This window comes from Hydra viridissima, unplaced genomic scaffold, assembly GCF_058129835.1.
Source record: "Hydra viridissima isolate aposymbiotic clone 2 unplaced genomic scaffold, HvirCarnegie_v1 scaffold_1, whole genome shotgun sequence".
NCBI classification, from domain to species: Eukaryota; Metazoa; Cnidaria; class Hydrozoa; order Anthoathecata; family Hydridae; genus Hydra; species Hydra viridissima.
This window is the reverse complement of record NW_028324300.1, coordinates 32043174-32070978: the sequence shown is the minus strand read 5'-3', so window position 1 is coordinate 32070978 and position 27805 is coordinate 32043174. Positions and strand designations below refer to the sequence as shown.

The window sequence follows — 27805 nt, the reverse complement described above, 5'->3', positions numbered from 1 at the left end:
AGAAAAACTAAAAGAGAGAATTGCCAATTCTTAAAAAAAAATCTTTGAGTGAGTTAACTATTGTAAAAACTTTAATTTTTTCAGTATCACAGGTATCAAAAATTTTTAGTAGTAAGAAAGGCAATATGATAAATTGTAATGTATTGTGTTAGGCATGAATTACTCATGTAGAAATAAAATTTATAGTGCAACAGCTAGAGAAATTTTGTTATACTTTTTATACTTTTGTTATACTATAGTTAAACTTATACAATTTTTCTACCGAGTCATTTCATTATTTAATTCAAAGTGCCTTTATTACTAGATTATGATCTGGATATCTATATAAAACACTCGGTACAATTTAGAAGAAACTGTAGGGAAAAAAGGACCAGTTTTCTGCCTCTTAAGTGAAGTTAGAGGATAAGGTAGATAACTACTATTGATTTTAACATACATAAAGAAAAACATTTTTTTTTTAATCTGATATCTTTACTTTTCTAATACGGGAGATCTTCAATTACCGATTGTATTAATCGTTATATAAATTTAAATAGCGCATAAACATATTGGGGATCTTCAACACACATCAATTCCTAGTAAAATCTGCACGAAATCGACGGTACTATTTTGTAATGTCATAAATCCACGGGTCGAATTTAAGACTGGAAATGAGTTTTTAAAATTTATGATTTGCACATGCGTTAGTTCTTTCTGAATTCGCAACCGTAGCGCTAAGTGCTCCGTCTGTCATCGAAATTAAAATGGTAGGAAACTTTTTTAAGTTTACATTTTAGTAGTGTTTGTAATTTCCAACTCTTATATATCTATTTTAATTCAAGGCTGTTGCGCGACCTCTGGTGACAGTTATCTCTGATCAGGGTGAAAAGGCTGGACAAGTACCATTACCAGCTGTATTTAAAGCTCCTATTCGACCTGATGTTGTGAACTTCGTTCACTCTAACATGTCTAAAAATAGTCGTCAGGCTTTTTCAGTTCATAAACATGCAGGTGCTCAGACATCAGCTACGTCTTGGGGTACCGGTCGTGCTGTTGCTCGTATTCCTCGTGTTCGAGGAGGTGGTACGCACAGATCAGGTCAAGGTGCCTTTGGTAATATGTGTCGTGGAGGTCGTATGTTTGCACCAACCAAAACATGGCGAAGATGGCACCGTCCTATTAATCAAAATCAAAGACGATATGCTGTTTGCTCTGCCCTTGCAGCCACTGCTCTTCCTGCCCTTGTTATGGCTCGTGGTCATAGAATTGAAAACTTACCTGAGGTACCTGTTGTTTGTACCAATACAGTTGAAAGCTTAACCAAGACTAAAGCTGCTGTTCAGTTCCTTAAAAAAATCAATGCCTATGAAGATGTGCTAAAGTGTCAAGATTCAAAAAAAATCAGAGCTGGAAAGGTTAGGTTTCAATAATTTATTAAAACTTTGTATCTTAAGCCATTTTTTTTTCTTTTTCTTTTATTAGTGGCTGGTATTGAATTAGGTGTTGTATATTTAATGCAAGATTTTCATGCAAGCACTTTTTCTTTTTTTTGAGTTATCAAAAAAATCAGATGGAAAAACTAAGAAGAATTGCAAAATTAGACAATGATGAGATAACTTGCCCTCAATGACTCATGATTATTTATTTATCTGAGTCTATTTTTCAGTCTTTCTTGTTTTTCTACTAAGGTAAAGTCTGATAATTACTATAATTGTAGTTATCATTCAAAATACTATAATATATGAGATGTAACTCCACTGAAATTGACATATTAAAAGATATTTAAAAAACACAGTTTTTTTTTTCTTTTTTTTTTTTTTTTTCTTTTTTTTTTTTAAAAAAACTATTTTAATGATAAGTGGTGAATGAGTTAGAATTTATTCTCCTTTGAAATTTTTTTTTTTTAAATTTTAGGGTAAAATGAGAAATCGACGATACACAATGCGACGTGGGCCTCTTATTGTTTTTAATGAAGATCATGGTATTAAACAAGCATTTAGAAACTTACCTGGAGTTGAATTAATTCAAGTTGATAGACTAAATTTACTTAAACTTTGTCCTGGAGGTCATTTGGGTCGGTAAGTTGCAATTTGTTTTAAATCAGTAGATACTTGATTCAGTTTTAGCTACTAGTTTAGTTGAAGAAAACTGTTAAAACTGAAAAAAGCTAAGACTGAATCACATGTTTTTAGATTTTGTATTTGGTCTCAATCTGCTTTTGAGAAGCTAGATTCTATATATGGTACATGGAGGAAACCATCCAGTGAAAAATCTAATTATAGGTATGATTGTTAACTTATTTTAAATTATTGTTCTTAAAAATCTTCATGAATAATTGTTTTTTTTTACCCTAATCAATTCTTCATGAATAATTGTGTTCATCTTTGCTAATTTCAGGACTTTGAAAATATATTTTCCCAAGCATTATTTGCATTTTTTTTTATTTTGAAAATTTTAGAATTAATGATGAAATTTTAGTCTGAAAACTAATGAAGATTTTATGACTACAATTCTCTGAAATTCTAATATAAAGTTTCATGTTTTTTTTTTCTTTTTTTTTTTTACACTGTGAAAGTTTTTGATATTTAACATTTCCCTTTAGCTTACCAAGAGCAAAGATGACTATGCCTGACCTTGCTCGCATCATCAATTCAGACGAGATTCAATCTGTTGTTCGGCCAGCGCAACCTAAATCTAGAAGAGCAACATTAAAAAAGAATCCTCTAAAAAATACAAAAATAATGGTCAGACTTAATCCTCATGCTATAGCTACAAAACGTGCAGCAATTTTAGCTCAGGAACGCAGGGCTGCTGCTAAGGACAAAGTTATAGAGAAGAAAAGGAAAATACCAACTTCTAAAAAGCTAACCTCTAAAAAACCTGTAAAGAAGTAACGGTTTTAAATATAAATTGCCTAGTTGTGTTGTTTTGCTATATTGATCCATATGACCTACAGTTCTCTTGATTACTTGTCAGTTTTACTTTAGTTACTGGCTAAATAGTTTTTTTTTGTTGTTTTTAAAGAAGAAAAATTTTTCGTTTTGTTATAAAGCTTAAAACTTGATTTCCTAAATGTCATTACAATAAATCAATTATGCATAGTCCCACTTATTACACGGTTTGAAAATTTTGACTTTTTCGCCAACTAAATATCCCAAAATTGCCCTTTTGAGGGTTGATTCTGTATATGTTGGGGACTCCAAAACAAATTTTAAAATCTTGGATTAAAATATTAAAGATATTTAGCTTTGCATTTTTTTATTTTTTGGATACTTTAGATAGAAATATTTGTTAGCAAATATAGATTTTTTTTTTTTTTTTACCATACTCTAACGATTGCGACAGCCATTTCCCTTCGGACAGTCACTTAGAATATTCTCTTTCAGTAATCATTAGATATTGTTACACAAGTAATTTCCTTTAGACCAATATTTGTTTACACTCTCTTCAGACAATCATTGATTGCAAAACTATTTTCTGGGAGACGAATTCAGAACAAAGAAGTTGAACATAACTGAAAAAGATGTAGCACTAAACTTATGATAGTCATGATAAGAGAAACTATAAACAGCTTTACAATATATAACTAATTTTAATATATTTAATATGTAAACGTAAATAAGTTACAAATATCAACATGACTTTTTTTCTTTATATTACGCTAAAAAAATATTACTTTCAAACTATATAAAAATAATAATGCATAGGTATTGAAATCATTGCTATTTTTTAGCTATTTTCAGAAAAAATAAAAATGTCTTCCTTTTTTTCAAAGACCATGATAATTGCTGAAGGCCAGTGTGTGTTATTTGTATGAGGAAAAGTGACAGAAGAATTTCAAAACATTTCATTTCTGAGACACGGGCAGTTTCAAATTGATACTTTTTGGAACTTTATTCTGAGCATGCGTAGTCAACAAGTGCAAAACATGAAAAAATGTCCGGTTTTTCTCATTACTTTTTTCTGAAGCCATTCTAACTTGGATTTTTCTATGTTTGATGTTTCAAATTTCTTCTAAACCGTAGCGATTTGTTTCAGAGATGACAGATGCAACCTTGTATTATAAGTTTTATCGTTGAAATCAAGATTTTCAACAAAAGTTTTTAAATCCAAAGTTAAAATATTTTTCTTGAAGTGTTCAGTTTTTTAATCAGCTATAGTATAATGAAACAAATTTTCTGAAGCTAAAAGTAAATTTTTTTGTTTTCTTCATTTTATTGTAATTTTTTTAAAGTTAATTCTAAAGACCGGTTATTCTTTTTTTGCACTTTTTTTATTCATCTTACATAACTGCTAAATTTAGATATTTTGTAAACATGGACCATTCAACCAAGTTAAATCTTATTCATCGAATATGTGGAGAAGCTATAATGAAAGACTCAGTTGATGTGAATAAATATTCTGAAAATTCATTTTATGTAAGCACCAGTATTGACAATAAAAAGGTTCACCCACAAAAATTGTGTTGGAGATGCTATACCATTTTGAGGAACATTGAAAAAGGTTCTAGCACCAGTGTTAAAGCAATCAACTGGTTATTACCATGTGCAGGGAAATGTTTTTGTTTTGCCGAAATTTCAGGGAGGAAAATTAAAAAATTAAAACCTGGTCGACCATGTGTCGTAGAACAAAATCAAAAAAGATGGACCAGGTCGATCTTAAATAACTTATTTGGTAATATACCAAAACCAATGTTGTGTTTAAATGCAATGGATATTGATCCTGTTTCAAATCCATATTTAAAATTATGTATATGCAAGTTATGCAACAACATCATGTGCAAGCCACTAATACTAAAAGAGTGTCAACATTCGTTTTGCTCAGTGTGTTTGTTTTAGGAGATTAAAGGAAAGTTGGAAACAGAAGCAAAATACTTTATTTGTGAACAACATATTCTGTTAAATACAATTTTAAAATCTGTTAATGTGATACAAATGATAGAGCACATTCTTTTAGGTTGCAATAAGAAATGCAAATTAAAATATACAGTTAAAAAAAATGAGCTTAAAAAATTACATGAAGAAAATTTTATTGGTGATAAATTATTGCAGACTCAAATATGTAAAAAAAACTACAAATGGAGTTGATACAACTCTTGCTGATGTATATTTATTAAAAGAAAATGATGCTTTATCACAGATTGCAGAAGATGCTGCATTACATGTTATAAAGCAGAAAATAGTTAACTCTGAATCAAACTCTTTTGCCTTTCCTGCTGGAGGACCAAGGGTAGGTGCATTTTAAGTATTACAGCATATATAATTTTTGTATAATTTATAAAGTTTGTATAATTGTATACGTGTATAGTTTTTTTATATAGCTGTTTGAATTAGAAGAACTAAGATCTAAAACATTTGAAAAATCTCATGGACCACTCGTGAATAAACTTGATCAAGTTCTATGCGGTCTTAATGTTCAAAGGCAAGCCTATTATGGAAAATGTTTTTTGGGGAAACATGTTCATAAAATGTTGCAGGTTTTTTCATCTATATTTCTGCATACTTGTAAACATGAATTGTATAAATATCTTCTCAAATACATAAGGTCATAAATATATAAAGGTTTTTAAGTACTAATTTTTTAAATGTGCCCTAAAATAATCTTTATTCATTAGATAACAGTGTCCTAGATCTTTTCAATTCAATACCTAAGATAGTAAGCGATCTTGGATTTACTGATACAGATGTTCATAATGAGGCAAAGGTCTTGAGTGAGAAATTTGTTGTTTTGTTCTGCAGATATGCAACATGCTACAACTTTATGAATTCAAGTGAAATCATTAATAAGAATCCATTCTCAGAATTAGGCGAAATTACATTTTTTTAAAATATATTGTTTTGTATTATAGTACTCTCATTAAAATTTATTCTCATTTAAATTACTCTTGTAAGGGTTATTGTAGTTATTCTTTTCTTTGTTTTCTAGGTTCTTTAACTTATTTACTTTTTTTGGTATTAGAAAGAGCCGTTAAAGAATTAATGAGTTACTTTTGTAAAACATGGCCTAATGAGTCCATTGCGCCAAAAATGCATTTGTTGGAAAATCATTGTGTTGATTTTGTAAGAAATTGGTGTTTGGGTCCCGATATTAATGGAGAGCAAGGTTTAGAAAGCATGCATGCTGAATTTAATAGTATGAACAGCACCTTTTGCCATATGAAAGGAGCACAGCGACTAAAAAGTATTCTTTCTGAATATTACATCAAAACCTCCCCACAAGATTTGAAAAGTAAACCAACCATTAAAAAAAGAAAAGCTTTGTGAAGTTTTTCAGATGAATTGTATAAACAAAATGTAACATTACAACTTAATTTCAATGTTTTTTGTAAGAAATTTTAATTATATATATTACATATTGTATATTTCCAAATAAAATAAATAAAAATAGTTTATATTTTGAATTTCAATTATTGGTATTAGAACAGCAAAGGATACCCACAATAAAGTTCCATTAAGAAACTGCCGTGGAGATTCATTGCTTGATTTCATCAGATGTGAATTTTCAGGATGAAAGAGTACCACTTGTGTTACATGCCGTTACAACCTAAAAAAATTGGGTGATGGAGCTAATCCCTTAAAGGCAACACAGCTCTATAGTTTTGATTCCATTGTTGTGAAGCTTTTAACAAGACTTACAACATGTTGTGATTGAATTATTTGTCAAAATGCGAAGGTGAAAGGCAAAGAAAAGCATCCATTTGAAAAAGCTGTTGCATCAAAATCTTTGCAAGAAGAAAGAAAGTCAGTTGAAAAACGATGCACAAAATGCTTGTGTATCATAGCTCGTGGAATTTCTCATTATTGCAGTGATAAAACTCGCCATGCAAACTTATATCAATTTGCATTGGATGATTCTGTGGGCGCAGAACAAGTTGCTTCATCTGTCATTGTATCGAAATAAGCATCTCCGGGCGGAACAATTCGTCTTGGTCAAGCTCATGCAAAACCTCTTCCTATAAGAAAAGGTTAGTTATTTTATTATTCTGTACATTCTGAGCAATACAATTTATATGTGAAGTAACTGATTTAGTTTTCATTCTTAAGGAACATCTGCAGCTCATTCACTCTTTCAAGGCCCTTTGACAACAAAAAATATGGTTGATATTCAGTAGAGTACTGGGCTTTCAAACAATAAAATCAGAAAGCTTAGATCTTTTCTAAACCAAATTAGTCCAGTTCGCCCTCTTGAGCCAAATTTTCAACAGAAATTTGCATCAGCAGGATCTAGTCGAAAAGATTTTTTCATCGCTACCAACGTAAAATTGCCAGATTCTAATGAGGTTCGTGACATTGTTCATTGTATCAATTTAAAAACCCTGAAAAAAAAAATCACAGTTTCAAAAGATGTGATGAGCTCGGACACTGTGAAACTGAACCTTGATGGTGGGCCTTGATGGTGGAGGGTCCTTTTTCAAAGCTAGTTTGAGTCTTATTTCTGAACACCAAACAAAACAACAAAGGCCAGTAAAAAAGTCAATTAAGTTGGCTTCAAGTGAAAATTTTAAAAGCACAGGTGTCAAAAGCAACCAATTGTAGCAATCTCTAAAAACACCCCTGTAACATTTGGCAGTATCAAACTGATTTTGGACCTAATGCAAGTTAATGTATTAATTGACAAATTGATTCTGTCTTGAGACATGAAGCTTGCAAATATTATCTTTGGAATTTAGTCTCACAGTAGCAAGCATCCTTGCTGCTGGTGCAACATTGAGTCGACAAATTTGAACAGCTGTGGCCAACTCAGAACATTTGAAACACTCATAGAGCATCATCAAATGTTTATTTTATCTGGTACTGATCTAAAGAAATCAAAAGAATTTGAGAATGCTGTTCATCAACCAACATTTCGATTCCCAAATGAAAAGCTAATCTTAGAAGCTATTCCTCCAATGGAACTTCATTTGCTTCTTGGCATTTTTAACCATCTTATTAAGCACTTGGTTCAAAATTTGCTAAAAATAAAAGAATGGTTGACTTCAATACATATACAATTACAGCCGTACCATGGTGGTCACTTTAATTGCAATGATTGCATGAAGTTGCTGAAAAAAAATTGACACTCTTAAGCAGATAACCTTGGCTGATAAGGCATTTGAGGCATCATCCATCCGTTATGTTCTACATTTGTTTCTCCAAGTTCTCCAAGTAATTCTTGTTTTGGATGCTCACTCTCTCCAGACTTTGAGAAAAAGATTCAAGAGTTAAAGAGCAATTATCTAAAAATGAATGTTTCTGTCACACCAAAAGTTCATGCTGTCTTTTACCATGTTCCACAATTTCTAAGGCACCATAAAACTGGTCTTCAAACTTACAGTAAGCAAGTAACAGAGGCACTCCATTCAAATTTCAAGCCTCATCGGCAAGGATTCGAAAGGATTATGTCTCATTCAGATTATTCCAAACAGCTGTTGAATTTTATTGTTGATTACAATAGCAAAAAATTCTAAGAAGCACAAAAGGGTACAACGAAGATATTTGTGAAAATTAAATTTAGAAACGTTTTGAATAATTTTACATACTTATTGTGTATTTTTTTATTGTTATCTATTTATTTATTTATTTATAACAATATAATAAAATATATATTAAAATTATTTGAGCTAATTTAGGCTTTACAATTCCAAAACAAAGAATTTGAGTGAGAAAATTCGATAACTTTGAAGCTAAATATCTACCTTGGATTTTAATCCAAGATTTAAAAATTTATTGTTTTGGAGTTCCCAATATATATAGAATCAACCCTCAAAAGGCCTATTTTGGGATATTTAGTCGGCAAAAAAGTTAAAATTTTCAAACCGTGATTAGATAAGGCCAATGTAACAATGAATTTCGTGAAAAAATAAAAATAAAAAATTTATATTTTAAAACTACGAAATCTCTTCGTGACTGTAAAAGAACATCACAAATTCCTAATCACACACTTGATTCGTAAACAATGATTCAAACATTTTTAACATTAATTTTTTTTCCTAAAGTACAGAGTTGCCACCAAATCAGGGAAATCTAGTTACAATCAGGGAAAATCAGGGGAAAATAGTTGATTTTGTAAAAAATCAGGGAAAATCAGTGAACTTTTAATTTTTCTTTAATGTTTTGAAATGTTTTCTAATAAAAATTTACCTTTTCCAGCGTACCAGGGTTAATGTTTAACATTTTTAAAGAAAATTAATCACATTGCATTTACATTTGCTTAGTTATGTGTATGCATGTATGTATGTATGTATGTATGTATGTATGTATGTATGTATGTATGTATGTATGTATGTATGTATGTATGTATGTATGTATGTATGTATGTATGTATGTATGTATGTATATCTATATGTGTATATATATATATATATATATATATATATATATATATATATATATATATATACAGTATTGGACAAAACATTTGCAACCAACATCGAACAATGCTAAAAAGTGTTCCTAATTTTACATGTCTTAAAAACGAAACGAACTATACTACCACAGCAAACAGTTCAGGAGTCTGGAGTCATAGCATGCTATGACATGAACAATCAGCTGACAGGTGACAGCACACAGGCAGAATTTCGTTGACAAGTGCCATTTTGCAGCGGACAAAACAAGTGCAACTTTTTTGATTTGTTTCATTTTCTTAAGTCTGGTCCGTGTCAACGTCACGGAAGTTTTTTAATAATTAAAAGAAGTATCCAGAAGTTTCCAGAAGCATGCAGAAGCTTCCAGAAGTTTCCAGAAGAAGCATCTGGAAGCATCCAGTAGCATCCAGAAATATTTATTATTTTTATGACTTCAAGTGCAAAAATGGTTTCCAGAAGTTTCCAGAAGCATGCAGAAGCTTCCAGAAGTTTCCAGAAGTTTCCAAAAGCTTCCAGAAGTTTCCAGAAGAAGCATCTGGAAGCATCCAGTAGCATCCAGAAATATCCAGAAACATTCAGAAGCATCCAGACGCATCCAGAAGCTTCAAGAAGCATCGAAAAGAAGCATCTAAAATCTTTTAGGACAGATTCACACAGGTTCATTTTACTATATAAGAGACATGTAAATCGACATGTAATTCAGTCAGTATATGGAAGTCAATCAGTCAGTATTATCAAGACAGTTTATCAAAGTGAGTTTTATCAAAGTGTTTTATCGAAGAACATCAATACAAGAAGTGAAATACAACAAGTGTTTCATTACATCAATACAGTCCACATCCAACCAAGACGTTGTGTTCCACAGAGCATTACTGTATCATCACAAGGTAAATGTAACCCGGTAAGCCTTGAGAAGCATGATTATTTATTTTTATTATTTTTATGACAAAAATGGCTCCCGACAGTCTTGGATTGGAACTAAGAAAGAAAATTATTGGCGATTACGTAAGTGGAATGTCACAAAAAAGTATTTGTGATAAATATCGCGTGAAAAAATGGACCGTATCAAGACTATGTTCCAAATATCGTTCTACGGGAAAGTTGGCAGCAGATAACAAAGGTGGAAGACCGCGTTTCACCACTTCTAGAGAGGTTTCTATGATCGTCAGATCCGTCAAGAAGGATCCCTGGATATCATCAGTCGAGATACAAAAGCAATTAGAGCTGCCTGTATCGGACCGAACAATCAGACGACGTGCTGTTGAAGCCGGATTGTTTTCTCGACGCCCTGCAAAGAAACCGCTGATTTCACTTAAAAACCAGAAGAAAAGACTCCTGTTTGCTACATCTCATATTGACTGGAATGTGAAGAAATGGCGAACTGTCCTGTTCATTGAGGAATCGAAATTCAACATCATTGGGAGCGATGGCATTTGCCGTGTACGTCGACCGGCCGGAAAACGCCTCGATTTACGTTACTGCCATAAGACCGTGAAGCATGGTGGAGGCAATGTAATGGTCTGCTAACGGTCTAGATCCAATACATCGAAACGATGGAATAATGGACCGTTTCATGTATAAAAATATACTGAAAGATGTTATGTCACCTCATACTAAATGGAATATGCCAATAAAATGGGTTTTTCAGCAAGACAACGATCCGAAACACACTGCAAAAGTAGTCAAGCAGTGGTTTCAAGACAACCACCTATCGGTGATGGATTGGCCGCCTCAATCTCCGGATCTCAACCCTATCGAGAACCTGTGGGAGATCGTCAACCGCAGAATTAATCGTGAAGGTGTTCGTAATAAGGATCAACTGTTTGAACAAATCCAAAAGGCTTGGGCAGCGATTCCACAAAGTTTCATTGATCACCTGATTGAATCTATGCCTTGAAGATGCAAGGCTGTGATCAATAACAAAGGATTCGCCACGAAATATTGATAGCGAAATACAGCTTGGTCAACATTTTGTCGAGTTGCACTTGTTTTGTCCAGAAGGAAATCAACTTTTTTTAATACTTTTGATTAACTTATTAATTTTCGTGTACAAATAATGAACTTTGTGATGAATAAAACTTGAAGAACTTTGTCTCTAAACAGTTACATAGTTATTTCTCTAAATTGGAAAAATGCAGCACTTTTATATAAAGAAACTAAATTAGCATTATTTGGTTGCAAATGTTTTGTCCAATACTGTATATATATATATATATATATATATATATATATATATATATATATATATATATATATATATATATATATATATGTATGTATACCCCTTCAGAGTTCAAGTTGATGGGATTCTACTGTAGTTTTTATATTTTTTTCAAAGAGCAATTTTATGTGTTGATTGAAGTATTTGATTATTTATTTTAATTTTCAAACAAATTGATTGGTTCATTACTCATTAGGGGATTATAGTATCGGTTTTTTTAGAGATAAAAATCCTCTGGGGTTAATGAAGAAGTTTGGTTTGGAATTTAAGTTTGGGTGTTTGAATGCTGAAAATATCAGGGGGGAGATAAGCAAAATTTTAGTAAAAAATCAGGGAGAAAAAAGCGAAACTTTAGCGAAAAATCAGGGAGAAAAAAGTGAAATTTTAGCAAAAAAATCAGAAAAAATCAGGGAATTTTGTCCTTTAATAATGGTGACAACCCTGAAGTATGAAAAAGATCGAAGAAACAATTTCTCTTAAACATCAATCTGACACTAAAAAACTATATTGTCAAAAAGTTTCAAAGTGCTATTCGTATCGGTGGAGCTAAAAAATGGTCTGGTGGCAGATGAATGAGATGTTTATCTGCTAAACTAAGGGTGTATTTAGAGCAGTATTTGTTCCTAATCTTTTTTAGTCGCGAACCACTCAAGATTTTAGCAATCTGACGGACCCCTTACAATCTTAACTGTAGACGTATAGGGAAAGAAAAAAAGACATTGAAAAAATGTTTTTTTTATCAAGTAAGTTTTAGAACATGACAGCTATTTAATAAGATAGTTGCCGCTGTCTGTTTTCGATAAGCACACTAAATTGAGGAATTGTCTTAGTGTAAGACACATCGCCTTCGACGTCTAGCCGGTTAAGAATTTTAGTTTTTATTGACACTATTGGTGAGAACCCTGACTCATAATGGTACGTAGAAGCAAACGAAATTAATATGGGCATTGCTCGTTTAATAAAGATAGAGTAAGCTTGTCCTAAACTACACCAAAAATCACAAACAGCCTTTGCATAAAATTCATCTTGCAATACTGCTTTGGATCTTAAGTCAATTCACCTTTAATAAGATCTTTATCATTGGTATGATTAATAACAATGGGCTACGCACCCTAGTCTTTTGATTAAGGCTTTCAATACAAAAGTAAAAAAAGTCAAAAGAGTTCAGTAGTATTTTAAGATGTTCTGAGACTTCCTTTTATACTTCTTCATTTAAACTTCTCGCTTAATGCACTTCACTGTGCGATCAGAGATAAAACAATCGAGATACGGTTTTCGAAATCGTATATTTTTTGTTCGACTTTGAAAGCCGTCAGTTAGGCGAAGTTTCTTAAATTAAACGGAGTTGAAATCCGTTCAACTTTGAAAAAAAGTTCATTAAACGATGTCGAAATCCGTTAAACTTCGAAAAAAAGTTAATTAAACGGTTACGAAAGCCGTAAAAAGTTGTAGCTTTAATTTTAAATCGATTTTGAAAACCTTTAAAAGTCGTTAAAACTTAATTTAAACGATGTTGAAAGCCGTAGCAAGCCGTAACTTTAAATTTAATTGACTTTGAAAACCTTTAAAAGTTGTTAAAACTTAATTAAAACGATGTTGAGAGCCGCAAAATGTTGTAGATCAAAATTTTACGGTTATGAAAATCGTATAAATTTGTTTACATTATATTTAACGAATTTGAAAACCTTATAACTTTGTTTATGTTATTTAACAAGATTTAAACATTGTAAAACATTAAACAAATATGCCAAAGACCCATCGCTCGCTGGTTTGGCAGTACTTCCTGAAGGAAAACAGAGGAGATAAGACTTATGGTGTGTGCAATATCTGCAAGATGGACCTAAAAATGAATACTGGGTCAACATCGACCCTGAGTTGTCACCTGCGATCCAACCATAAGGATGAGTACATCGAAATGTGTCAGAATCAAAAGATACAGAATGAGGCAGAAGCTGCCAAGGAGGACAAAATTGAAGAGGCAGAAGATGAATTGGAAACAGTTGGCACTGGTAAGTTAGTTACATAATGGATCTTACGATGCGATGTAGCGAAGTTATACAACTTTTTTTTTATGTAAACAACGAAATCCGGGGTTAATTCAATGTTAACAAATGTATACAATTTTTTTTAGGTCACAGGAAAAGAAAAAGGGTTCTAGAAGTTAGAAAGAATCTGTGCTATCCAACAAAGAGCACCACTCATTTTCGTGGTGACATGGAGCTCATGATTTACCTTGCAACTGACAATCAGCCTTCTCCATGAGTGACTCTATCCCGTTCCAAAGACTGCTTGCCTACTTTGACTCGAGGTTTAAGAGGTTTTAAAAGTGGTGCCTGCATGGCTCGCTTTAAGTTACCTCTCCTCTATAGGAATCTGCAGATGGCCATGAAGAGGATCTTTGACAAGGAGCTTCCTCATTGCGACAGAGTTGCAATCAGCATTGACATCTGGAACTCACGCAACAACGACCCATTCATGGCGGTGACTCTTCATTACATCACCAAAGAGTTTGTTCTACGAAAGGTAACTGTTGGAGTTTTTCTATTCCCAGGTAAGCACACTGGTCAGAACATTGCTACTCAGTTGGACAACTTGGTTAAACGTTTTGAGTCACTCAAAATGGTCAAGAAGCGGGTTGTTGTGTGTGATCAAGCTTCAAATATAAAAGCTGCACTGAGGAAGTCAGAGACTATTGCTGATCTTGAAAGTGGTTCAATCACGTGCATTGACCACAAGCTTAACATGGCCCTGGAAAGGACTGTCAACAAACAGCCTGATATCAAGGCTGCTATTGATGCATGCAGGACAATATCCGCCCGAGTCCATCACTCTCCTCTTGCTGAAGGGGTGTTGAAAAAGAAGTGCCTCAAGATGAATTTTGCATGTCTGTAGATTTTCGTAAATAAAAAAAAAGTTGATAAATCTATCACAAGCATTTCTGAAAATCTAAATACAGCGGCAGTTTATTTATGGTGCAGCATTAGCTTTCAGCAGCGTTCAGTTTATTTATGGTGAACAAAATTCAAAATCAAAAGACTCCATCAAATCAGGATATTGAACTTTCAACTTCTAATTTCAAAGAATTTAATATAATGTATAAGATATATAGAAAGAGTTTGGTAATTTTGTGCTTTGTTTTTTAATTAGTAAAGAAAAAAGTTTTTTTAAAAGAAAAGTAGCAAATCAATGGAATATTAATTTAAATAACATCAAATACAATCACTTTTATATTTAAGTTAAGAGAGGATATAATTGCTAAAGTTTGTTTTTTAAATTAAATTTTTTCAAACACCATTTTTAAAATTTTATGCAAACCAGGTTTGTTATAATTAAACAGTTTCATCAGTTTTCCAGTGTAATATTACAAATAATTCCATCTAGCAAAAAATTTCTGGGTTGGTCTTCATCAACGAGAACTTCGATCTCTTTAACTCCTTTGTACCAATTTGGGAATACCAATCCATGGAAGAGCAAATGGCAGCAAGATCTGCTCCAGACAGAAATCAAAATGATGATGATGATGATGATAATGATGATGATGATGATGATGATGATGATGATGATGATGATGATGATGATGATGATGATGATGATGATGATGATGATGATGATGATGATGATAATAAAAAAATGTAAACTCCAGTATTGTTGAACTGGAAAGGTGAGACAGACATCATTTAGGCTCCCAAGGCCAGGAACTTGCACAAAAAAATGAGAATGAAAGACTGGAAGCGGACAACTAAATATTCTTTACTAGGGAAGCATGCTAGGATTATTTTAGATTAGGTAATCGATAATATGCAAATAATTTTTTCACATGTTTAAGAAATTGGATTTATGAAATCTAGAATGATTATTAAATGAAAGGGTTTTAGCATATCTTTTGTATATTCTGTATTTCTGTAATGTTACTGTAGTGTATACTTCAAATTTTTATTATTAAGAAATAGAAGGGCAGAGATTACTAGCATATACCAAACCAGTTATCACTTCACTTTACTTTATACCGATGTCTTTGAACCTGAACATAGTTAGCTTCTCATCGATTGTGATTTTTTCCAAATCTAAGGGATAGAGTAGGAGTCTAGGAGAATAGAAGGGAAGAGCATAACAGTACTAGTACAGCCACATACAAGTTCAGCTTAAAATATGGCTTATTAGTTCACTTCACTTTAAAATTTTTGCTAATAGAGCTTAAAGTTGAAGTCATTAAACTTGAACTTGAAGTCATTGAGCTTAAAACCTGAACGAAGTCACGCGACGTTCGTTTGTTTACTTTTTGTATGCACTCGTTTCGTTTACTTAAACGATTTCGAAGACAGTTAAATTTTTGGAAGTGAATTTGAAAGCCGTTAGAAATTTTAAACAGTTTTAAAACACGCCATTTTCGAATTTACACAACTTTTTACGATTTTGAAAATCGCGAAAATATACTTTATTTGAACTGATACGATTTTGAAAACCGTCAAATTAAATTTTTACAACTTTTTACGGTTTTGAAAACCGCGAAAATATATTTTATTCGAAGTAATACGATTTTGAAAACCGTTTAAATAAATTTCATACAACTTTTAACGATTTCGACGTTCACACACGACTTTTTGCGACGTCGAAGCTTCGACTTCGACTTCGAAACACATCGACCTCGATTGTTTTATCTCTATGTGCGATAGCAGTTCTTCCAACATAGAAATATTTGCGGTAACACCTACATCCACTCTCCTTTTCCAAAGTGACGATTACCAAGAAAAGTTTTTAGCTTTTAAGATGCATCCATGATAGTAATTGCAGGACCCTGAAGAGATAGGTTCAAATAACGTTTAAAATATATTGTTCAAATAACTAAAAATGTTGGCTAAGGCCTTGCGTTCTTTATCTTTCAGAAATATCGAGACTTCTAAGCATAGCTCGAATAAGCGCCTTAAAACTTGTTCTCTTGATAACCAGCGAATTTCTGTATAATACAGCAGCATTTCGTAGTCAGATCCCATTTCGTTCCAAATTTCTTAAACAGTCGGTGATTAAAAGCTCTGGCTCTTATGAAGGTAAATATTTTTATACACGTGAACATTGCCTACTTTCTTGAAAGGAATTATTCCTTTCAAGAAAGTAGGCAAAGTTCGTGATGCCAATTCATGTCGTTGTAAGAAGCAATGAGTTATCGTGACATTAGGAACCTCTTCCTTGACCAATGCTGCAAAACCAGAAGTTTTCCCAAGCATCGCAGGTACTCCATCTGTATACAGACTGCCAAACTTATTCCTCCAATCGACGTCGTGTTTTGCAAGAAAACTTTTTATCATACTAAATTGCTTTTGTAGTTCCCAAATGTGAGTCGCAAAACAGAAATTATTCTTTCATACTTCGTGTTTCTAAATGTACATAACGTATAAACAACAAAAGCTGGCCACATTATAATGCATCTGTGCTCTCGTCCAGTTACATGCTAAATGAAAATGGCGAAGATCTCAGTTCATTAATGAACTGCTACAAAACTTTAGAAGACATTTTAATAATTCTAGAATGGATGAGATCATTTGACAAATGTACCACTTCAACTTTCTTTCTTTGATCTCTACCACGCATGAGTTCTACGAGGAAATAAATGTAGTTTCCGTTAGCTATCCAATATAACAGTTGTGTGTAGTCATAAAATGTTTTATGGTTCCAAAACAACTATCTAACTTATGGACACCCATCCGGATAGGGAAAACTAAAACCCACCGGCTCTACACAACTACCTAACTTATGAGCCACCATTCGGATAGTAGCTAAAAACTAAGTGGTCTAATTTTATCATTTTTCTACCATTATTTAGGTGCCAAAAGTAGTGGCAAATAACCAATTGCTCCAAACCCTTATTTATATACTACTCCACTTCAGGGTGGTAAGAAACTATGTAATGAAACGAATTACCTACATAACTCATGCATTTCAAATACAATAATATCCAAAGTTAGCGTGTTAGCAATTAGCATCATGACATAGTTTAGGAAAAAAATGTAAAATCCTGTGCACAGTGGTCAAAAAACTTAAAACCTAAAACTTAAAAAATCTTTCATAAAATTTTTATTTAGTTCTGATATTTAAATAGTAAATACAAAGTTATATCAAAGTTTTCAGATTTTCATGGATTAAACAATGAAAACTTGAACTAAATTTCGTAAAATTCATGTTAATAAACCTTTCAAATTTATTTTTGTGTTAAAAATATCGTTCAAAAAATACAGTATGAAAATAAAGTACTAAAGCATCTTGAATTCAAGGAAACTCTTTATACGTGCATGATGTCATAACTTTTATTATTAGAAGTTTCAAACAAAAAATGTATGCATAATCATAAGAGGTTTTTCTCCATTTTTAATTGAGTTGTTTCCTATCTCAAATACACCTGTATTCCATACACCAGCTTCTGAAAAGTTCCCAAAGAATTTGTATTTGAGGTAGGAAACAACACAATTAAAAATGGAATAAAAATCTCTTATGGCGAATAATAATATTTAAATAATAATGAAAATTTTTTGTTTTTGGGAACTTTCAGAAGCTCTAATATTTCTTTTGGCATTTTCTTTTGGAGTCGCGGCGTTTTCGTTTTACAATAAATGTATCCTTGATTACAGGATCACTAATGTCAAGAAGTCTAAAAAGCAAATCATGCATCCCATTCTTCAATGAGTTTTTTCATGCAGGATTCATCCTGAATTTTCGAAGGTTTTTATCATTAGTCTCTTAGGCTTTTCCACTAGTAATTCCTATTTGAAGGATACACTGGTCAAGAATAACCTTACTGTGTTTAAAAATCTTGTGAAGTGTGGGTGTTAGATGGTACCCTCCACCACATATCCCTAAAATATGAAAAAAGTCGGCTCAAGCCTTCAGACAGCCAGTAAGAAATGATCTTTTTAACATGAGAATCCCATTTTCTAAAAAAATACAGTTTTAATTTCGCGAAAACTGAGGTTTTAACAAGGACCAAGCCGGATCAGATTTTTTTGAGTTATTTAAAATTTTTGTGGCGTTTTTGATAAAGAACATAAAAGGAATAAAGTAAGAATTTTAACAGTTTTGTAAGATTTTTTTTCAGGATTTTTTTCATCTTCAGCTATGTAATGTTTAAAATGTCACAATAAATAAATATTGCCGTTTTTTCTTTTCTTCAAATTGTCTCATAAAAAACGCCATTTTGTTTTTCAATCTGTGGACTAATAAAAAAAACTATTTTTTTTGAATTTCTGTTAAAATTTTGATTAAAAGTAAATGCTACAGTCAAAGTCAAAAGGTTTAACTATCAAAATTACAATTTTTTCATTAAACTCGGCAAAATACTTGAATTCCTTTTTCAGCGTTTTTTCCCCAGTTTTTTTTATCACTGAGCACTTTTCGGTTTATTATTATTCTCGTTCGGTCCGACAGTCTTTCGTAAATAAAGCTCACTTTTAAAGCTTACATTTAAAATCATTTTGTTGCAAATTTTAAATTTCATCAATCGATCTTGTACCTCGGACTTTTGAATCCGAATTCGAATTGTGCGCCCTTCAAAAGTGCTACTATCAAAAAGCAATTCATTATAATGGTTAGATATATTTCATTTTAGATTTCGTAAACTGTAAATACATTAAAGCAAGAAATTATACAATATATATTGCTTTTTTCCTATTATTTTTATGAACTTTTTATACACCTTCAATAAAGTGCCATTAGTCCACAGTTCATCATTTTGAAAAAGTGGTCCTACGAGTATATCAAGAGTATTGTATATCAAAAATATATATATATACACACACACACACACACGTATGTATGTATGTATGTATGTATGTATGTATGTATGTATGTATGTATGTATGTATGTATGTATGTATGTATGTATGTATGTATGTATGTATGTATGTATGTATGTATGTATGGTATTAGGGCTCAGACAAGAGGTATCCTTATCCAAAATATGTTTGGTCACCTGCTGGTGGTTGGTGGTGTGAGCCTAGGAACTGGAAGCGTAACAGTGCTATTGCATTAGCTTTTACTTTTGCAATTTCAATACCAATAATTTGGTTTGACTTTCAAATTCAGGTATTTGTTTAAATATTTTATTTATATTATTTTTTAAAAAATAATTTTTCTTATTTTATGATACTTTGAACAAACTTTAAGCAAAAAGATCTTTTTGTTTAAATTTAATTCAATGTATTATAAAATGAGAACTATTTACTTAAAAAATTTGCTTTTCAAAATAGGCACAAGTAGCAAAATTAGTACATATTTTTTTGCAATCCATTCAGCTCTTTTGCATCAATTTTGTAAAAAATTTTTCAAGTTTTAGTTGTAGCTATTCCTAATGAATTTAATTAGATTCAATTTCATGCAGCTGGCCAGGTATTAAATGTAATCATTTATTTTAAACAATCAGCATGTATTCTAATGTAATCATCCAGCAGATAAATAGATATGTAGGTATGTTAGTTGATTCAACCTATGTCATATTACACAAATCTACTCCATCAAAGTGAAGCAGCCTCAATACCAATACTCCCACTATATTTTTTAAATCTTTTAACAGGAACTTTTGTTTTTTAGTTTAATAATTTAAAAGATATTTTCATCACTATAAAAGAGTTGCGTCCACTCCTCCATGCACTGTATAATTCTCTTCTTACATAACATTAATCTTTTAAGTCTATCTTTGGGGGTCATTGATTTTCTAATGGCTCCACTCAAGTTTTACCTAAATCAATTAATTAGGTTGGAAAAAATAAATATCTCTCAAGCAAATATTTCTCAAGATTGGGTCTTACTTGAAAAAATATGTAAAATAGTATAAGATAATTTTCTCATTTAGTAATTTTTGGAGTATCCTGGACCCAAGATAATATTGAATACAAACTTGAGATTATTTCTGATAAAATTCTCACAAATTTATAATCTTCTTGTTATTTCTTTATTGCTATCCCACTTATCAATGTTGACATTTTTATCCAATTTTTACAGAAAAAGCATTTACATTAGTTAAAAAATAAATTGTTACTAAATTTATCTTGAGGATAAGATTTAATGTAAATCAATTTTAAGCTTTGTCTCTTTTACGTCTTTCAGTATGTTTTTTATATTCAGTTTTTAAAAATAAATGATTAAAAATTATTTTTAGATGAAAGAAAGTTTTTGCTTATCATTCAACTCTTTTTTTCTTTTCAAAATATGGTTACTATTAAATATAGTTATTAATATTTTAGTAATAAGTAATCTAAAAGATATCAGATAGCTTGATAAAGCCAAACAAAATTAAGGGTGCCAAGCTTCCTAGAATTTTTAAAACTCTGAAAAGAACAACTTTAATTACATGTTAAGGAATCTTTTTGATGAAAACTTTTTTGGCAATTTTTTATGGAACTAGAGTATTTTCTTTCAGCGTGCTTACCATCCTCCCATTAGACCTACATGGTCACAAAAGTTTGCAAAGCATGCCAAGGTATGTTAATGCTGTAATTTACCAATTTAATATAAATGATAACATTTTTAATTGGCAAATTGTATTTGAATTTTATATGACTTTTATCAGTACAAGTGGTACAATAGAATAAAGTGATACTATTTTATAGCTATATTTGCTATATATTAGCTATATATTTTATAGCGACTTAGGTCGTTAGGAGATTCGTAGAGCTCCCTTATAAAAAAAAAAAAGAAGAGTTTTTTTTAATTTTATTTTATCAAATGTTCAAAATAATGTCCATCGTTACCTTTACAAAGTTGCATCCTTTCAAGCCATTTGTCAGACGTTTTTTATACTCTTCTTTGGGTATACTTTGAAGTTGCTTCGTTATGCGAGTTTTTTTACTTTCGACGTCAGTATCGTCATCAAGATTTTTTTTATCAAGTCGAATAGCCAATAATCGGATGGAGCTAAGTCTGGTGAGTATTGTGGGTGGCAAATTATTGTAATTCCAGCTTGGTTTAGACAATTTGTGACGGTTTCAGTCACATGGGGTCGAGCGTTATCATGGAGAAATTTGAAATTTTAAGTGCCTGTTTTAGGTCTTTGCTTATTTATTTCGCATATAAGAGGTTTCAAACAATTTTTTATATAATATTCGCTAGTAGTGGTGTCTCCCTTTTCAACATAACCCAAATGAACAACACCTGTTGTTTTGAAAAAGATGTAGAACATGTTTTTCGGCTGAAACCTGTCGCATCTTACTATAGTTCTTGGACTTTCACCTTCACCGACCCAACTAGCGTTAGCCGACTTGTGTTCAACTTGTCTTAAATAAAACCAAGATTCGTCCCCTGTATTAATATCACATAATCTCCATGGGCCGTTTCTGAAAAGGTCTAAATTTTCCTTACATGCCTCAACTCTATTCTTGCGATTTTGTTCGGTTAGCTCGTGGGGTGTCCAACGTGATGTTAGTTTTCTTTTTTTAAGTGCGTTGTGAATGATTTCGTTGTGAATGATTTCTTCAATTATATCATGTGTTGCATGCGGATTTTCTTCAATAATGGCTCGCACATGTTCAATATTCTCAGCTGTATACTAGGGTACAGCGAGAATTTTTTTTTCTTCTAAAAGCTTAAGAAAAGGTGTATTCTTATGTAAAATCAAATTTTAAATAGGGTTTCCTTAAAAAAATCTTTGATCGGAAAAAGTTTTGATACCCAAATTTTCACTTTTAGAAATTGCAAAATTTAGTAAAATCTTATTTGTCACATTTGTCCTTTATTATGCTTTACATGTCCTTCTTTTTCATTGCGATGAAATATTAAATGCAAATAATGTTTCTAGACCAATTGCAAGCTTTTTTGATACTTGTTTCAAAGTCATTATCTTGCATGAATCCTACCAGCAATGCAGATTCTGGACATTTCAGGGGAGAGGGTCTTCAATTTTCAATGAGGTTTCAATGATTAACAAATTTGCTTATAACAGTTGTTTTTTTTGTTTCATTAGAAACAAAGGTGGTGCCAGTGATGCGGTTTCCCCAAAAAACAGGAGGTCTATCCCATCTTAATCAAATAATAATTTGATAACACTACTATAACACTATTAAAAAAACAATAAATAAAACAACATATCTTTCAAATCTATTGACATTGAAAATTTATTAAAATTTCTTTCTTTGTTTTAAAAACAGGTAGCAACTCTCTATGTTGAGCTCTAGCTCTAATATATCCATCTCTTGCATCTGGTCCAACTACTGACATGGATGCTACTGTCACTTGTTTTACAGCACGCTCGGTACTTTGAGTATGAATTTTAGCAGAAGGAGTTATTAGAGGTGTCAATCTTAGCAATACCAACTTATCTTTAGTGAGCGAACAAGTAAAAACCGGTTCTTGTACTACACCATTTTCCCATTTGACTAGCTCTTGAAGAGTAGTTGCTTCAAAGTTCAGTTTAGGTATTTTTCTTGGTCTGATTCGCATGTCTCCAAGGATATTATTACCCCTTTGTTCCAAAATTCGGTCAACTGCAAAGTTGCGGTCTTCTGCATTATTACTAGATAATAAAGAGATTAATAAACTTTCATGGTTCGCATACCAAGCGCCTAACTGGATGTAGGGAGTCACAATTTCTCTTACTATAACAGGTTGATTTCTAAGAATTCTCAATTGAGTCAGAATGTGATTGGAAGCATCTTCAAGTCTGTCTTTAACTTTAATGTCAAAAAAAAGTTTAAAGTAAAATTGTAAACAAAATAATACAAGTAACTCAAGATTTTTCAAATTCTGATCAGTTAAGTCATGTTTCCTTGTCCACATAAAGACTATTCTCATGCCAGTAGTGAGCCATCTGGCATGACTTAAGGGGCCACATTGAATTTCTCTAAGATTAGGTGGCAATACACCGATCTTAACTGCTTTACATAACTTGTAGGTTTGTTTTTGATCTGTTGACATATTTTTTAGTATTGTTTCTGGAATGTCAACAAAGCTCTCTCCCTCTGGAAGAGCTTTAAATTGAGGATTGTACTCCATTTTATTAACATCAGCAAGACATTTTCCCACAGGACCTACAAAGCCAGTACTACATGATGTTAGTCCATCAATTCCTTCTATTAGGTGACGCAAAAATAACTCATTTGAATGAAGCATGCATATGGTCCAGTGGCATTTGTGACCTAACATCTTTTCAAGATGTGTTATAGCACCACCTTTCCAGCCAGTGTTAATTGAAGTACTATCAGCTCCAAGTACTAAACATGATTCAGTAAGATTATATTGTTGCAGCAAATTATAAACACCTTCAGCAATCTTTTTAGCTGGCTTATCTGAATGAGTATGTGCATTTGGAGTAAAATGACCAAGATATCGACCACCAGGTTCTATAGTCACAGTAATGTGTTGCTCTTTGATAATAATAGGATGTAGTTGTCCATTTGAATCATTTATCATCGCTCTTGTTGAATCTTTTCTTCCATCAAAGTAAATGCCAATATTATCTGCTTTTGGAAGATTAAAATTGTCATTATTCTTTGCTACTACCATGATTTTTTTTCTTGCTCTCGTCAACTTAGAAGGATCACAAGCAAGGTAAGAGTATTCAGGGGTGAGAAATCCTGCTTCAACTAAATCTTGCAGATAACTTGTAGCAATTGCTGCAGTTGCGGCAGGTGAAATCCCAAACCTATAAAATAAAACTAGTTTATATTTATTTTTATTAATTCGTTATCCGAACTTTTGCTGCTCAACAAAATAATAATCTATATGATTACCTTATACTAGCCATTGCTGTGTTTTTTATTGACATAGTGTTTTTTCTTGACTTCTTTTCTAAAAATCGTGTTACAAGGAAAGCATAGACACCTAATTTATCCTTTAGAAGCCTTTCAACCAACAATTTAATTTCATTGTCTTGTTTTAAAGTAAAGTTAACATTAACTGGATTATAGTTGTCATTGAGTGAAATATCAGGAGAAATACTTTTTTGATATTCTTCATATAATTCTATATCTTGTTTTTCTGTGACCAAAAACCAAACTTTTACAAATATTATTTTTGTTTTATGTGTGTGTGTGTGTGTGTGTGTGTGTGTGTGTGTGTGTGTGTGTGTGTGTGTGTGTGTGTGTGTGTGTGTGTGTGTGTGTGTGTGTGTGTGTGTGTGTGTGTGTATATAATTTGCTATATAAACAAAGAAAATATTTACTATTATGAAATTATATTTACCTCAAAGGATGCTTGATCATCTTGTAGTTTTTTCATTCTTTTCTCATAAGCTTTTTCGTCACTGATTTTTCTCTTATATTTTTTTCTAAGTTTCGTTGTCTCAATTTTATCAGCATGTCCCATTTGCATGTCAGACTTTTCACCTGTCTTATTTCTTTGACTGTATAACCACCTGAGCTCCATAGTTGGAATTTTTTTAGAAAAAATACAGGTGCAATTTATATGTGCTTTACTTTTACAATTTTGGGGGGAAGAACACCCAGACATATCATGTTCACACAGAAGAATTTTATGAGGACATGTTATGAGGTCCATTAGCTTATCTAACTTCAATATAAGTTCTTCTTTTACTTTTGCCTTAGTTCTTCCCCATGCAACGTTTTCTACTTTCTCCCAAAGGGTTTTAATTCTATAATAAAGTGATTTCTCACCAATAATAACTGGCTGTTGAAACTTAACATTTGCTTTTCTCCATTGAGCAAGAACAAATGGAATCAGATCGCTAGCAAGATCTTTGTTAGAATATTTATTATGGTGTAGATTGCATGTCATGCTTTTTTGTTCTTTTAGTAAAATCCCTTTTTGAATAACTGCTCTGTTTGTAGGCAGCTCACTAGGAATAAAATCTTTTCCAGGTCCAATAAAATCTGAAATTGCAGTGGTGGATGATCTAGTCTTAACTTTTGACATTTATGAATATCTCAATTAAATAACTAATAATGAATAAAATAGTAACAAACTTCGATCTTGTATAAAGCTTTTATACAGCGGAGAGCCAAGTAAAAATATCTTTTAAAATTAATTCGGCGCTGCGCTTATTAGGAGAGTTTATTACATAAAAACGGATTTTGTTTACTTTATAATAATTTAAGTTTTTTTCATTTTAATAATCTGTAAATATGAAAATTTGGGTATCAAGACGTTTTCTTATCAAAAAGTGGTCCATAACAAACCTACCTTGAAATTTAATTTTACATAGGAATACACCTTTTCTTAAGCTTGAAATTTATTTTTTTCAAAAACATATAAATCTCACTGTACCCTACTGTATACGTGGTTTGAGGGTGCCCTGAGCGAGGATCATCTTCGAGACTCTCTCTACCATCTTTAAATAAAGTAGCCCACTTGGCAACTGTACTATATTTTGGAGCTTGGTCACCGTGAACTAAAACCAACTCATCGGTTATGGCTTGTAGAGCACGGGTTTTAATATATGCTCGATATTCAAATTTTTCCAATTTTAAATTTTTTCTTTTAAACGTATATAATAAAATTTAAATAACTTTTTAAATAAACATTCAAAATATTTCAACAAGTACTTAAAATGTTCATAATTAAACACAGTTTAAAATGATATATAAATATTTAATTATTTCCTGTCTCATTGTATCTTTATAGATGAAGTTCTAAGAACTTTCCTAACGACCTAAGTATATATAGTGATACTATATTTGCTACATATTAGATATATATTTTATAGCTATATATAATGAGACTATATTTTATTTTGTGATTATTAAATGAACTCTTTTTTTGTTACATTCTTCTGTTTCTTAGGAAGATGATCCAAGATTAGCATAGTGGTTTGTATCACACCTGAAAATAAATAACTACATTAACATTTTGAAATGCCATATTTTTCTTTTTTTCTTTTATGTTTTCTAATGGTTGATCGAAATCAATCAGCTGTTAATTTTGAGCCTAGTGTTAGGTTTCTAGATAACTAAAACAATAAAGCAACGTAAACATGTAAACAATATTTTCTAGTTTTTACTGAATCATGGTATTCTAATTATTGATAGAGGATCCTACAAATGGGAAGCATCTCATTCTCTTAATAGCCGAGATTTTTTTTTAAATTTTTTGTGTAAAATTTATAATAAACGTGAAACAATACCCATTACTTAACTTTTAAAGAGAACAATTTTAATTTTTTAACTGCCAAATGATGCATTTGAAATTATTTGCTCTAAAAATCAAAGCGAAGCTATTTGTAAAATGAAGTGAGGCAGATTCGTTCTTGAAAACAGTAAAAAAAACCAATTCCAAACAGAGTTAAGGATGTGTCATTTCCACCACAGGTCATTCTGAGGGGATCTAATTAACGTTTATAAAAAAAGTTTCTTTTTTGTAGAAGAAAAAACTGTGGGTAGCGTCATCTACATATGTCAAATACTGTAGGGGTCAAAAGAATACGATCGCCTATTTTCTTATCAGTTTTTGTTATTCGGGAATTTGTTCATAAAAAAAAGAGGAAAATTTTAAGATAGTTCTAACTTATTACACATTCATTAAAATTTTTTTTAATGAAGATTTCTTTTTTTCCACCCTTTAACGGAAACTGCACTTCTCGTAATCATACAACCTCAAAATAGAAAAAACAACTATTTCACTCGCTTTAAAGTTTGAAATATAAGTTTATATTTTTTGCTAAATCAACAATTTTGCTTACAAATTTTTTATCCTTTTTGTATCAATTAAAAATAGATCTTCAGTGATTGTTAATTTCTTAGAAAGTCAGATTCTTAATGTCAACACTCGTAAGCCTCTAATTTCTACTTTTCTTTTCTTTATTTATTGTTGTAATTGCGTTGAATTAGTACCTTCACTCAATTCTTAGTATTCATTTAGAGACAGGATTTTTTTTTTTTTTTTTTGCCAGTGATCCTGTGCAGGATCACTGGCAAAAAAAAAAAAGTTAAAAAAATACTGATCACTTATAAGAAAATTTAATTTGCCAAGCGACAAATACAGAATCGTTTCCCTACCACGTTGAACATCACGTCAAATGCTTGATAAAAAGACATGAAAATTGAACACATCAAATGCTCAATAAAAAGACATGAAAATACTCTCCACTGCAAGTTTAAAATAATTTAAAGCAAGAAACTCTTAATTCATAAAGAATCTGTTGAATTTAAATTACACGCGCGAGAAATACAAATTAATGATATGGTAATGATTTCATCAGTGTCATTTTGGTCAACTCTTATAATATTTTCGATGTCTGGTGAATCGATAATCACACTCGCTTCATCTTGTACAACTTCTGGATCTTCGAATGTGAAGTTTTTTATATTTTGGGGTTCATGATTAATTACACT

The 27805-nt window shown here is 31.5% G+C and overlaps 2 protein-coding genes and 4 pseudogenes across 5 annotated transcripts; 5 read left to right on the top strand and 1 right to left on the bottom strand.

Annotated features, from left to right (window-relative positions):
* Positions 1-607: 607 nt before the first annotated feature.
* On the top strand, positions 608-2896 carry LOC145192058 (large ribosomal subunit protein uL4B-like). Its single transcript, XM_080069194.2, has 5 exons — positions 608-746; positions 822-1394; positions 1894-2057; positions 2172-2261; positions 2582-2896. Exons 1-5 carry the CDS (start codon positions 744-746, stop codon positions 2871-2873), a joined length of 1122 nt encoding a protein of 373 aa, XP_079925320.2. The 5' UTR covers positions 608-743; the 3' UTR covers positions 2874-2896.
* Positions 2897-4253: 1357 nt separating this feature from the next.
* On the top strand, positions 4254-5827 carry LOC149894543 (uncharacterized; annotated as a pseudogene). Its single transcript, XR_016449362.1, has 2 exons — positions 4254-5208; positions 5300-5827. The product of XR_016449362.1 is annotated as an uncharacterized LOC149894543 (transcript).
* A 130-nt stretch (positions 5828-5957) lies between these two features.
* LOC149894542 (uncharacterized) lies at positions 5958-8431 on the top strand (annotated as a pseudogene). Its single transcript, XR_016446572.1, has 3 exons — positions 5958-6207; positions 6435-6943; positions 7023-8431. The product of XR_016446572.1 is annotated as an uncharacterized LOC149894542 (transcript).
* Positions 8432-13389: 4958 nt separating this feature from the next.
* LOC149894541 (uncharacterized) lies at positions 13390-13867 on the top strand (annotated as a pseudogene).
* A 5069-nt stretch (positions 13868-18936) lies between these two features.
* Positions 18937-26458, top strand: LOC149894540 (uncharacterized). The gene is made up of 4 exons (XM_090065587.1): positions 18937-19116; positions 19458-19613; positions 20947-21006; positions 26259-26458. Exons 1-4 carry the CDS (start codon positions 19114-19116, stop codon positions 26280-26282), a joined length of 243 nt encoding a protein of 80 aa, XP_089921713.1. The 5' UTR covers positions 18937-19113; the 3' UTR covers positions 26283-26458.
* LOC145194577 (uncharacterized) lies at positions 23198-25622 on the bottom strand (annotated as a pseudogene). Its single transcript, XR_016444640.1, has 3 exons — positions 24703-25622; positions 24251-24505; positions 23198-24162 (listed from the first exon to the last, which is right to left on the bottom strand). The product of XR_016444640.1 is annotated as an uncharacterized LOC145194577 (transcript).
* Positions 26459-27805: the final 1347 nt, after the last annotated feature.

Coding starts and splice junctions, on each gene's coding strand:
- LOC145192058 (XM_080069194.2), top strand. Junction 2,058..2,171: donor CCTGGAGGTCATTTGGGTCG/GTAAGTTGCAAT, acceptor ACATGTTTTTAG/ATTTTGTATTTGGTCTCAAT. Junction 2,262..2,581: donor AGTGAAAAATCTAATTATAG/GTATGATTGTTA, acceptor ATTTCCCTTTAG/CTTACCAAGAGCAAAGATGA.
- LOC149894540 (XM_090065587.1), top strand. Junction 19,614..20,946: donor GGTTTGACTTTCAAATTCAG/GTATTTGTTTAA, acceptor ATTTTCTTTCAG/CGTGCTTACCATCCTCCCAT. Junction 21,007..26,258: donor AGTTTGCAAAGCATGCCAAG/GTATGTTAATGC, acceptor TCTGTTTCTTAG/GAAGATGATCCAAGATTAGC.